The 12,654-nt window shown below is 37.4% G+C and overlaps 1 protein-coding gene across 6 annotated transcripts in view; it reads right to left on the bottom strand.

The window, feature by feature from the left end:
• The window catches only part of CENPC (centromere protein C), a 91,759-nt gene extending 80,703 nt beyond the window's left edge, over positions 1-11,056 (bottom strand). For all 6 annotated transcript variants that reach the window (XR_004031712.1, XM_030818855.1, XM_003268421.4 and 3 more), the window contains exons 1-4: positions 10,834-11,056; positions 9,664-9,710; positions 6,504-6,574; positions 5,378-5,472 (exon numbers count right to left, since the gene is read on the bottom strand). Coding sequence is in view for 5 of the 6 variants with exons in the window: in XM_030818855.1 (XP_030674715.1) it covers positions 5,378-5,472; positions 6,504-6,574; positions 9,664-9,710; positions 10,834-10,851 (231 nt within the window). In the remaining variant the exon portion in view is untranslated. The remainder of the gene's footprint in view (positions 1-5,377; positions 5,473-6,503; positions 6,575-9,663; positions 9,711-10,833) is intronic.
• Positions 11,057-12,654: the final 1,598 nt, after the last annotated feature.

Raw genomic sequence — 12,654 nt, 5'->3', positions numbered from 1 at the left:
AAGTCTAAGGGAAAATACACCTGACTAAAAGGGAGGCTTGATATGAAAAAAATATGTACTATTTTTTAATTAAAGGAAAATAATTTCTAATCTAGAATCCTGTACTCACCCAAATTACCCATCATGAAGGTAAAACTATGGCATTTTTAAACAATTAAGGTCTTAAATTCTCAGAAAGCTACTAAAGGATGAGCCCCACCAAAAAAGGAGAGGCCACGAAAAAACGAAGATTTAAGATCCAAGAAATATAGCCGGGCGCGGTGGCTCTCGCTTGTAATCCCAGCACTTTGGGAGGCCGAGGCAGGCGGATCACGAGGTCAGGAGATCGAGACCACGGTGAAACCCCGTCTCTACTAAAAATGCAAAAAATTAGCTGGGCGTGGTGGCGGGCGCCTGTAGTCCCAGCTACTCAGAGAGGCTGAGGCGGGAGAATGGCGGGAACCCGGGAGGCGGAGCTTGCAGTGAGCCGAGACTGCACCACTGCACTCCAGCCTGGGCGACAGAGTGAGACTCCGTCTCAAAAACAAAGATCCAAGAAATAAGAGTTGCAATTCAGGAGAAAAGCAAAGGGACTCCCTGTGATACAGAGACAGTACATGACAAAACCTGTGTGATAGGTCTAAGGGTAGATTGAAGAAAAAAAAAAGAGCAGAGACAGCAAAGCTGAAAATGATAAATTAATGTGTCTACACATACTAAGACATTTATACTTAGACGTTTGTCATAGAAAACTGGTGATGAATTAGTCATAGGTGCACAGAAAGTCAAAAATGGAAAAACCAAAATTAAATCAAGAGAAAATTAAGAACTGTACACAAAGAAAATTTAACCATTAGTACTCTACATAGCTGTGACTACTAAAACAGTCGTAATAATACCATAAACACTAAATACTAATCCTACTAAAAATTATGATGTCCTAAAGAATGGAAGTTTATGTGTTGTGGTGGGAAGTAGAAACTATATGACAAATAAAGTCTAAACTTCCATAGTAGAAAGCCAATAATCAATAGCAAAGACTGGAAAAAAAAATCAAGAAACAGCAATATAAACATTATTTAGAAATATGGAGTCAAAATACCTAGAGAAATAGCTAAGACTAAGAAGTTGGACTTGGAGGAGGAAAAGTGGGGTCTACTGTTTTTCTGTGGAATTTATGGAACTATTTTAACTTCCATGTACATAACGCCTTTGAGCTTTAAAAATCATTCTTCCAACAAATTAAGAAGAAAAGTATGTAAAAAGATAGGGAAGAGAATAAAATAGTGAACCAGAATAGACTGCTGATTCTTTGAAAATGTTAATGACAGAAAAATACCTCTAACAACACAGATAATTTAAAAAGGTGAAAATCAGCAATAAAAAGAGAGTAATAACTGTGAGAAAGATCATGAAGTTGACTATACACAAATTGAGAACAGAGGAAATGTTTCAAGAAAATTATAAAATGCCAAAACTGGCAAAAGAAATATAAAAAATGTAACAGATCATTGAATAAGGTGGTAATCACAAACATCCCCACCAAAAAGCCCCAACCATATGTTTTACAAATGATCTAAATTTGAAGAAACAGATCATTTTTGCTTAATCAAGTTATCCCAGAAAACAGAAGAGGAAAAACTAATTTATTTTATGAAGCTCGGCTGTGTTTCAGTTAAAACCTACAGAGTCATATCTTATTTTACTTAAAGACAAACAAATGTGAAGTAATAACTAGACTTGGGAATCTCAAGTTCGCAAACAGAAAAGCCTATAAGATAGTAAGTCTTAAGTCTGATTTTATTTTCAAATCAAGAAAACAAATTCCATTTCTTATGTGGAAGGCCTAGGCCAAGCTTGCTGCATGGAAAGGCCCTACCTGAAAAAAAACCCTAACACCTACAAAGTCTCTGTTGTTTGGAAGCATCCATCTCAAGGATTAGAAAAAATCAATAATATAAAAATAAAAATAAAGAATATATGAAAAATACAATTAAGAAAAAAATAATGAAACTAAAAACAAGCAAATGAGAGGACCGACAAAGCCAAACTTGGTTTTCTGAAAGACCAGAATTGATAAACCCTGACAAAACTAATCAATGAAAAAGACAAGGCACGGCAGGTGCAGTGGCACGTGCCTCATGAGCAGTAGTCCCAGCTATTCCTTAGCGTAGGGAGGATCACTTAAGCCCAGGCGTTCTAATCCAGCTTGGGCAACACACCAAGATCCCTACCTCTAATTTAAAAAAATAAAAAAAAAAAAGATAAGGCATAAATAACCAATGTCAGGTATAAAAAAAGGGATATAAATGTAGATGCTACAGACATTAACAAGACTGTAAAAAGACAGGACAAAACAACATTATCCAAATAAACTGGAAAATTTAAATAAAATGAACAAATCCCTAAAAAAAGAAAATTAAGTAGAACATTTAAAAAAAATAGAAAATCTAAATTGTCTACGGAAACTATTAAGTAAAATCTAAATCTTTCATGTTCCATATCGTCATCTAGGTAGCAGTTGTAAAAATTCAATGAAATATACAGGCAATTTGTGTATTTTAATGTATTATGTTTCATAAGAAAACAAAAGTGAGGCCAGGCACAGTGCTCATGCCTGTAATCCCAATGCTTTGGGAAGCTGAGGCAGGAGGATTGCTTGAGCCCAGAAGTTTGAGACAAGCCGAGGCAACACAGTGAGACCCTGCCTCTGTAAAGAAAAATTTTAGGCCGGGCGTGGTGGCTCACGCTTGTAATCCCAGCACTTTGGGAGGCCGAGGCGGGCGGATCACAAGGTCAGGAAATCGAGACCACAGTGAAACCCCGTCTCTACTAAAAATCAAAAAAAAAAAAAAAATTAGCCGGGCGTGGTGGTGGACGCCTGTAGTCCCAGCTACTCGGAGAGGCTGAGGCAGGAGAATGGCGTGAACCCGGGAGGCGGAGCTTGCAGTGGGCCAAGATTGCGCCACTGCACTCCAGCCTGGGTGACACAGCGAGACTCCATCTCAAAAAAAAAAAAAAAAAAAAAGAAAAATTTTAAAATGGCCAGGCACAGTGGCTCACACCTGTAATCCCAGCCCTGTGGGAGGCCAATGCAGGAGGATCACTTGAGATCAGGAGTTTGAGACCAGCCTGGTCAACATGGTTAAACCCCATCTCTACTAAAAATACAAATATTAGCCAGGTGTGGAGGTGGGCGCCTGTAACCCCAGCTACTTGGGGGACTGAGGCAGGAGAATCATTTGTACCCAGGAGGCAGAGGTTGCAGTGAGCCAAGATAGCACCATTACACTCCAGCATGGGTGACAGAGCAAGACTTTGTCTCAAGACAGATAAATAGAGAAATAATAAATAAATAACTAAGCAGGCCAGCATGGTGAAATGCACCTATAGTCCTAGGTATTCAGTAGGCTGAGACGGGAGGGTTTGAGCCCAGGAAAAGTTCAAGGCTTCAGAGAGCTGTGATCATGTCATGGCACTCCATCCTGGGCTAAAGAGTGAAACCCTGTCTCAGAAAATAAATCAATCAATAAATAAATTCATATTTTAAAATTCTCACAAAGAGAAAACTCCTATGAATTCCACCAAATATTTGAGAAAGAAATAATAGTGATTCATAAAAACACTTCAGGAGAAAAGAGAAAGAGAAAATACTGAACAACTCATTTTACAAGACCAGTACAAACACAGAGTAGAACCTTTATTTTGAACACTTCTTATTTCTTATACATTTAAAGTTATATAAGTTATTTCTTATACATTTAAAGTTATGAATTCCCTCTAACACTATTTTAGCTAAATCTCACAAGTTCTGATAAGTCATATTATTATCTTCATTCAGAATATTTTATATTCCCAACATGCTTTCTTCTTTGGCCTAAAGTCATTTAGAAGTCATTGCAGTGGACCTTGGCTTTAGAGCACAATGTCTTAAAAGGGACCAGATTTACCCTCCTGCCTGAATCAATTTTAAAAAAAGAAAAAACATACAAGATTCTCAAGAAATACGAAATTGAAAAACCAAAGAGAATGATTCTTGAGATGGGAAACAAATCAGGTGAACCCTCTGATCACCCATTTCCAGGATGTGACACACAGGGGACATCCTCAGTTGAGGAGCCAAAGCTGAGGATTCAGGAAAAAGTGGTTAGAACTTGCAGGGTCAAGTACTGGACAGGAGATGGTTACATAGAGAAAACTGCAGAATGTGCAGATCTCTCTCAAGCATTCAATCAAATATTGATCAGACAATGTGTTGTAAGAAAACCAGAGAAAGAACCACCCAAAGCCTTGTGGGGGAATATCCTCTCAGTTACAAAGGACCTAGAATAATCTACCAGCCAGAGTGGAAAACCTCCATAAGTAACGGGACATAGTAGAGAAGAATTCTGTCTCAGAAGGGAAGAAAATTACCTACAGACTATATTTTGCTAGTCTTTATTGTTTCCACAGCTTCTCATATCTCTAAAATTTGTTTCCATTTTTTTTTAAATAGCTGCTTTAGCAGGAGTGTTAGCCTTCTGTGACTTACTGCATTCTACCTAGAAGAGGAACCTCTAGCATAACCTTGATACCAAAGCCCTGTAAGAACATTTAAAAAAAAAAAGACAATATTATTCATAAACACAGATGCAAACATCTTCAATATTAGGCAAACCTAATCAAAAAAAGTTAATACTTTATGACTAAGTCAAGTTTATCCCAGAAAACCTAAAGTTGCTTTAACTTTCAAAAACCATTGTAATTTATCATGTTTCAGAAGGCCTCTCAATTCTGAAAGAAATGGTTTTGTCTTCATTGCTTGGAACGAAAAGGCTACATATGTTTCATATGTTGATTGCCTTTTACAGTTTTCTAGTAAGTGTTATTTCTAGCACTATATGATTTTTCTAATTAGTATTGTGCTTTTGAATAATTTGCCTTAGATTAGCTTCAAATACTTTATTTGAAAGTCTGCTATTTAGTATAGTTAAGTCAACCAATACTTTATTTCTGATCAAACTAACAGCAAACAATTAAAATATATAATCAACAGAAGATTGATTTCCCTGTACAATGAAGTGCCTTCGTTTATTTGAATATAACCAACCCTGTCAACCTGATTAGCAACTTTGATCGCTGCCCATTTTCCTAAAAACCTAATTTGAGTATTATTGTAGAAGTGAAAAATGTTTATTACAATTTGATAATTCTAATTCCCATAATCCCAATTCCAACACAAAATATCAAATAAAACTTTTCACAAAATACCTCCAAATTCTATAGAAAGTCACATTGATAATACAGAATTCCCTTTCAAGAATAAGACTTACAAACAACTAAAATATACATAAGTATATTGTTTATACCTTCATTCATTAAAATATTAAACCTTTACCAGCTCTTCTTTATCACTCACCTCTTTGCTTGGTGACTGAATACAAGTGTCTTTTATTTTGCGTGTTGAATTAGGCACTGATTTTGTAGAATTTGTACTAAAATCATTGGCAAGACCTAAAACAAAAGTATGAAATTTTCAAAAACAAGATATAGTGTAATATTAGTTAAAATTAAAAGTAGCTGTATATGACACGTGAAGAACCATCTGTTGACTCACTGACAATTAGCTTAAATCAAGTAGAGACCTCAATTCAATATTCAAATGTTCCTGAGAAGCATCAGGAAATAAGAAAAGCAAACACCTGAAGTATCAATATATGCCAGCTCTTCTTTCAGAGCTTGTATAGAAAACATTCTTTTCTATCATCTGCCCCTATTTCTTTGGGTGGCTTATTCTCTTATTCCAATACCTGCTGATGCTAATCAGCATTTGGAAAAGTTTTTGCTGTAATTTATGACTTCCTTAAACAGATATGTAAATCACCAAAGATTATCTCAAATTCTCCAGCGATCCCAAGAATTCTACACATCTATTTTCATTATATATTTTTTCTGGCTGGATGCAGTGGCTTATGCCTGTAATCCCAAAACTTTGGGAGGCTGAAGAGGGCAGATCACTGGAGGGCAGGAGTTCGAGACCAGACTGGCCAACATGGTGAAACATGGTCTCTACCAAAAAATACAAAAATTAGCCAGGCGTGGTGGCACACACCTGTAATCCCAGCTACCTGGAAGGCTGAGGCACAAGAATTACTTGAACCTGGGAGGCAAAGGTTGCAGTGAGTTGAGATAGCGCCACTGTACTACAGCTTGGGTGACACAGCAGGACTATGTCTCAATAAATAAATAAATAATAAAATACTTTTTCTTGTGTATGATAATTATGTATGGACTTCCAGATTACAGTAATCTAATGTGAACTAAAGGGGATGACAAATTATTGTCGTTATTATTTTTTGTCAGTATTATCCTAAGTATACCAGAAGGTACACAAAGGATTACATATGAACTCAAAATACCAGGGAAAATATTTTCCATATATTTAAACCCTAGAACATATTTGCTGCATTTGATATTAATTACCATGACAAATTCATATTTTCATCCCTCTAACCCTTAAATTCCAACTTGAAATGAAGCCTTACTTTTTTCTTCAAAACAGTCTTGTAAGATTTCCAGAACATTCTGGCCTTGCTCTGTGTTAATGTCACGTGCCCTAACAAAGAAAGGAAAAATACAGCCTGTCATTTTCAGAAGATATTTCTTTGTATTACCATCTATTTGAAAATTCCACATCTCATTATAAAAATATAAATTTACTTAATATGTAAAATATCTTTACTATTTGAAGACAAAACAAGTACTTGAGGGTCTATATGTTCCCTCAAGTGAACTCTTTCCTTCCTAATGAGAATTAGTATATCATAATCTACATTATCAATTAATATTTCTTAGTTGAACAGCCATGTCTAAAGCTGTTTTAGATTACTGCTGTATCTCAAAAACACAAATTTTTTTGAATGAATCCAATCAGTCCTGAAATGCTTCTTTAACAGACTTCAGTCACATCTCCAAGTAACATATTCCTCCCTGTAAATTCTCAAATGCATTTCTGATTCAGTATCATTGATTAATCTTAACAGTTTATGAATCAGTATAAATTTTAATTAAAAATTATATTGAGCTTGTAGATTCACACCCAGCTATAAAACATAATACAGATCCCTTGTTCACTTTACCTAGTTCTCCTCAGTGCTAATATTTTGCAAAACTATAGCATATTATCACAATCAGGATACTGATATTGATACAATCTACCAATGCTATTTTGATTTCTCCAGTTCTACATGTACTCATTTCTCAATATATTCATGTTTGTGTGTATATATACAAAATGTATCACATCTGTAGGTGCAGATAAAACAACCAGAGTCAAGATACTGAATAGTTCCATCATCGCAAAGATCCTCTATGTCCTTCTGTAATCATAACCACCTTTCTCTCATCTCCTTCCTGCCTCTTCTCATTCCTAACCTCTGGCAACCACTAATCTGTCCTCCATTTCTAAAATTCTGTCATTTGGAAACAATCATATGTAACTAGAATCACACAACATGTATCCTCTTGCCTTGGCTTTTTTCACTCAACACAATTCTATGCAAATCAATCCAAGTTGAATGTATCATATTTCACTGCTTTTTAGAGTCAAGTAGTGTTCCACGCTGTGTGTAGCACAGTGTTAACCATTTACCTGTTGAAGAACATCTGGATTTCAATCAGTATAAAATTGACATGCATCTCTAACAGGGTGGACAAACTTTTGCTTAAAGGGCCAGATGGTAAATATTTTAGGCTTGTAAACCATAGTCTCTGTCACAACCAGTCGACTCTCCCATTCTAGCCCAAAAGCAACCGCAGACAGTGTGTAAACAAAGAGGCATGGCTGTGTTCCAACAAAACTGAAACCAAACCTGTGACAAAACATGTGGCTGGCCCATCAGCCAGAGTTTACTGATCCCTGATCTACAACATTCGTATTATTCTTGAGAGCTCGAAAAGTACTATATATGCAGTAATTAAAAACTGTGAGCCACAGTGCATTATCAGGTCATCCGTCATCAAGTTTTATAACTGAAAGATCTCAGAACTCATCCAGTCCAATAATTATCATCCAAATAGATGCGTAAAGTTACTTTTGGAGCTTTGCAGAAATACATATAATTGGTCACTTCCCACAAACCAATTTAATTAGATTTCCTAGGGTGATGGAGATAATTCTGATGTGCAAATCTAGTTAAAAACCCCTAGCTGAATCCTATGCCCTCATTTTGCAGATAGGCAAACTGAAACCCAAAATGGTCAAATGGCCTAACTCAGTTTGTAAACCTAATTAGTGTTACTGGCTGGTTTTCTACCAGAATATATACAGTTGACTATTATAAATTCTGGCCTTGACACCACCCCAAAATACCACCTACAGGTGCATATATTACACAGCTATAAATACACTCCTGCAATTACCTATTTCAAGGATGAGATCCAAAAAGATCAGATTTGCCAAGGTGATAATGCAGAGTCACTATTAGAACGCAGGTCACATTAGGCAACAGCTTTTTCAAAATTTATCAAGTTCATCTTTTCTTCCCCCTTGTCATTATTACCTTAGCATAAAAGCACCTCCACCATGTCTAGATTACTACAACCCCTTCCTTAAGCTACTTTGCAAACATCAAACGTCTTTGCTTTTTTAAATGTGTGTGTGTGTTTACATCAGATAGCCCTTATTCCACAGAAGATTTAGGACAGCTTATTCAAGCCTGTAATAGATGCCTAAAGCCTAACATATCCATTTTATGGCTCAATCCAACTCATATGGTCTTGTTTTCCACTTCTACCCAACATATTCAACCTTCTTAAATCAGGTCTCTCTGCTACTGACAAATATATGTATTCCTACTTTGGTTCCTTCGTTAGGTTACTTTCCATGTCTGGAATGTACTTTATCTTAGTCTTTAAATACCTATTCAAGGTCCACCAAAGTTACACTACAACTTTAAAGCTTTTCTTAACATCGACAACACACAAATCCCTAATTTCTCACATGGCTGTCTATACTGCAAGTTAATGCCTAATTATATATAGGCCTACTCTCTATGATACACAAGTCATTACTTCAGCATTGCAAGTAATAATTTTTGTCCATTAAATTATTTCACAAATGTACATATACATTTTCCCAAGAGAAATCAAAGCTTCTTGTAAACAAAAGAACATACTTCCGTGCCCCACTAGACCTACTAAAATCACAGCTCAATAAACAAGATGTTATTCACTTTTAAAAACATGCTTTTCATCCTATTACTAGTAAATATTTAACCAGAAAATTTACTTTTTACAGGTTTTACAACTAAAAGAAGAACCAAAACAACCCAAATAAGCACTCAACAAATAAATGCATGACAGCATGTACTATTTTTCTTTTTGCCCCACTGAATAAACTACATCTTTAATTTTACCATTTGATTCATTCTACAAAAGGCTTTTCCCATGGCAGTCACTTAGTCAGAACTGAGACTCCCTCTTCCTGGTTCCACTATTTTATCAGGTGAATTTCTTTTTTCACAGCCACAAAGTCATTGCACTGCTTGCATTAACATTCCCCTGTTAGTATAAGATGACTACCCTTAATCAGTGGGCATAGAAATCATTATATTAGTCAGAGGTGATAGCTTTTCCTTTCTTCATTTAAAAATCTATTAACGATGAGAATAAAAATAATCTTAAAAGCTTAAGTATATAAATCACCTGGAAGGTCGACAAAATCTTCTTCTGTAGCCATTTTTGAGATGATCCTGAAAGAAAAGTAAATCATCAATTTGTTTTCTTTAAGATAGAGTCGAATAAAATTTATTTTCAAAGTAACTTCATCCAGTATGGGTCTGCTATACACCAAACATCTCCTAAGGGCTCAAAACAATTCTAAGGTTACGACAGGCATTTAAAAACTGAACTGCAGGAATCTGGTAAGCTTTATTCCGCTTCTCTCCCCACAGTGAGAATGGCTTTATTGTTTTTTTCCGATTATATATAATGTAAACAATATATGTGCTCATAGTAAAAAGTATAGATTATATTATTCTTTCATACAACTCTTTATGTTTATATGTATAACGTCACATAATGGGAGATCATCGAAGCTGAAGATTTTCTTAGAAGGGGAGATAAATTAGAAAAGAAATGACACGGGTTTTATATAGTTACCATAACCAAAGTATGAAATATAGAATAGTGAACACCAAAGAAGTCCAAAAATATGTAAACAAAATATGAGTTGTCTGCCCCATTAGTCATTCACAGCTTGTACCTTTCAACTGACAGCTGTCTTTCAGAAGAATTTGTCAATAACTGATGCTCCATAAATCAGCCTCAAGAACTGCATAAAAGGCCACCATTTTGACAGAAGAACTGAAAACGTCAAATAATTTCGAGACATACTTGTTACATAATCTGTTTCTCCCAACTAGCAAGTGTGACGCAAAGGCACACTTTTAAGGCGTTTCAATACTTCTACCATGGGGAGAAAAGTATCTGGAGGCCTAGGAACTGGAGCTAGACTAAAAAGCAGAAGGCAAGATCGCGCCCCTGCACTCCAGCCTGGGGGACAGAGAAGACTGCGTCTCAAAAAAACACACAAACAAACTGAAAACCCAGCAGAAATCATAAGCGCCTCTCAAGAGTAAGACGCAGGCACAGACGAAATGACGACATGAAAACTTAGGAAATAATAAAAGTACAGCAAATTAACTCTGGTTATAGACACACGATCACACTTGATGTCAAAACTTCCTGCGGCTTTCCACTGAGATCCCTCAGAGGCCACAGCCCCAGCCTGGCATTTCCTTCCGCCCCGCCTCGGGCGCCCGTGCCCCGGCCGCCGCCCAACCCCTCGCCTGGAGCGGGGGTGCCCGCACTTACCAGACCCGACGCGGCCATGTTCCGGCCCCGCTGAGCCGGCGCCAGTGTCTGAGGTGGAAGCCCACACGGACCACAGCTCCGGGAGGCCGGGCAAGAAACCAATCGCCGGACTGCCGGGCGGCGGCCTAGCAACACCCTGAAGTCTACGGCGACTGCCGCTGGGGCCGCGATCCGGAAGGCGAGCGCTAACAACACTTCCCGGCCATCGGCTCCGCCCTCGACAAACAGGAACGCTCGGCCTGCGCCTGGGTTTGAACCCGGCCGCACATGCGCACAACGGGCCGCGCCGTCCAATAGGAAGCAAGCCGTTAGCGGGCTCGCCCCTTCGTGCTCCCGGCCAACGGCCCTCCAGGCCGCGGTCCCGCTCTGCTCTTCCCGCCGCCCTTCCTCAGCGCCGCGCCCGGGGCAGGCGCGCGACTGGGCTTTTATTTGCAAGGCACGGTCCTGGGGACCGCTCCTTGTGCCCAGTGTAAAACCTCTCAGCAGTTCTGTTAAGGAATAATAAGTAATACTTGGAAGGATGAGAGGTAGAAATGGCAGACGATTTTTTTTTAATAGAATCTTTTTTTGAAGAGATTTTTCTAATGCAGATTCGTCAGCCACGCCCAGCCCATCTAACCATCATCTCTGAAAATAATTGAACAATTATGTATAATAATGGTGCTGATGGCTTGTATTCTTTTTCAAGTATGTGGGTGATATTTTTATGATGCATTGCCAACAAATGATCCACCTAAGTATCTATCATTTAAGTATGATGCACTGAAAAGAATTCTATACAGAATCCTGAAATCTGCCAGCCATTGACCAGCTATGTTATGGAGGGCAAAACTGCGGCACCATTCTGGGTGTTTCCACAGTGATAGAATGCAAGTCTAAATTAGACGCTCTGAAGACTTCTCACCTGACCAGTGTATGATTCTATGAAGCTGTGTCTTATTTTATTATTTAATTTAAAATTACAAGAAAATTCTAATCAGAAAATAGTTTACTAAGTGAATAAATACATTAATCAGGAGTTGAGCTAATAGATTTTTAAAACGTGTAGTGCTTTAACAAATGCTGTCACCTATGAAGGCCAATTTTTTATTTTATTTATTTTTTTGATAGGAAAAAAAGAGGAACTATGAATTCTGACTGAAGTTAGGCCTGGATTGCACTCCATTCCATTAATTCTGCCATTATGGGCAACTAAGTTATCTGTTCGTTAATTCTCTTGTCTGCAAAATGAGAATAATATTAAAGTGGTTGGGATGTTGTAATTGAATAATTCCTGTTAAGATCTAAGCACAATGTTTCAAACATAGTAAGAATTCAATAAAAAAGCTATTGGAATCATTATGTAGACTTTTTTACTATGTTTGGCGGTTTTGCCAATCAGTCCACATTATAATTTGGTGCTGTCACATTTGGAATAGATAATAATAAATACTAACATTTATTGAGTGCATACCCTATGCCCAGTTCTGTAAATGCTTCGCATGCATTGAAGAGAACAATTAATATTCCTGTTTTATAAACAAGGGTACTGAAACATAGAGAGATAAGTGTCTTGCCCAAGATCACATCACCACTAAATGGTAGGATGGGATATTATCCCAAGAATTCTCACTCCACAACTGAGCTCTTAATCACTACACTCTTTGCCTCTGGGTAAGAAATTTTAGCAAGCACGATTATAGATGTAAAGTCCCACATGTAAAATTATATCCTCCTGCTTCCACTGGAAACTAAGTCCCACAGTTATTTTGAGAAATTTGAAATGCAATGGCTTGTGCTGCTGTAGAATGCAGGCCACAGAGGGCGTTGAGGATTAACTGT

The sequence above is a fragment of the Nomascus leucogenys genome, chromosome 9 (genome assembly GCF_006542625.1).
Source record: "Nomascus leucogenys isolate Asia chromosome 9, Asia_NLE_v1, whole genome shotgun sequence".
Lineage (NCBI taxonomy): Eukaryota > Metazoa > Chordata > Mammalia > Primates > Hylobatidae > Nomascus > Nomascus leucogenys.
Note: the sequence above shows the minus strand (reverse complement) of the source record. Positions and strands in the feature narration are given on the sequence as shown.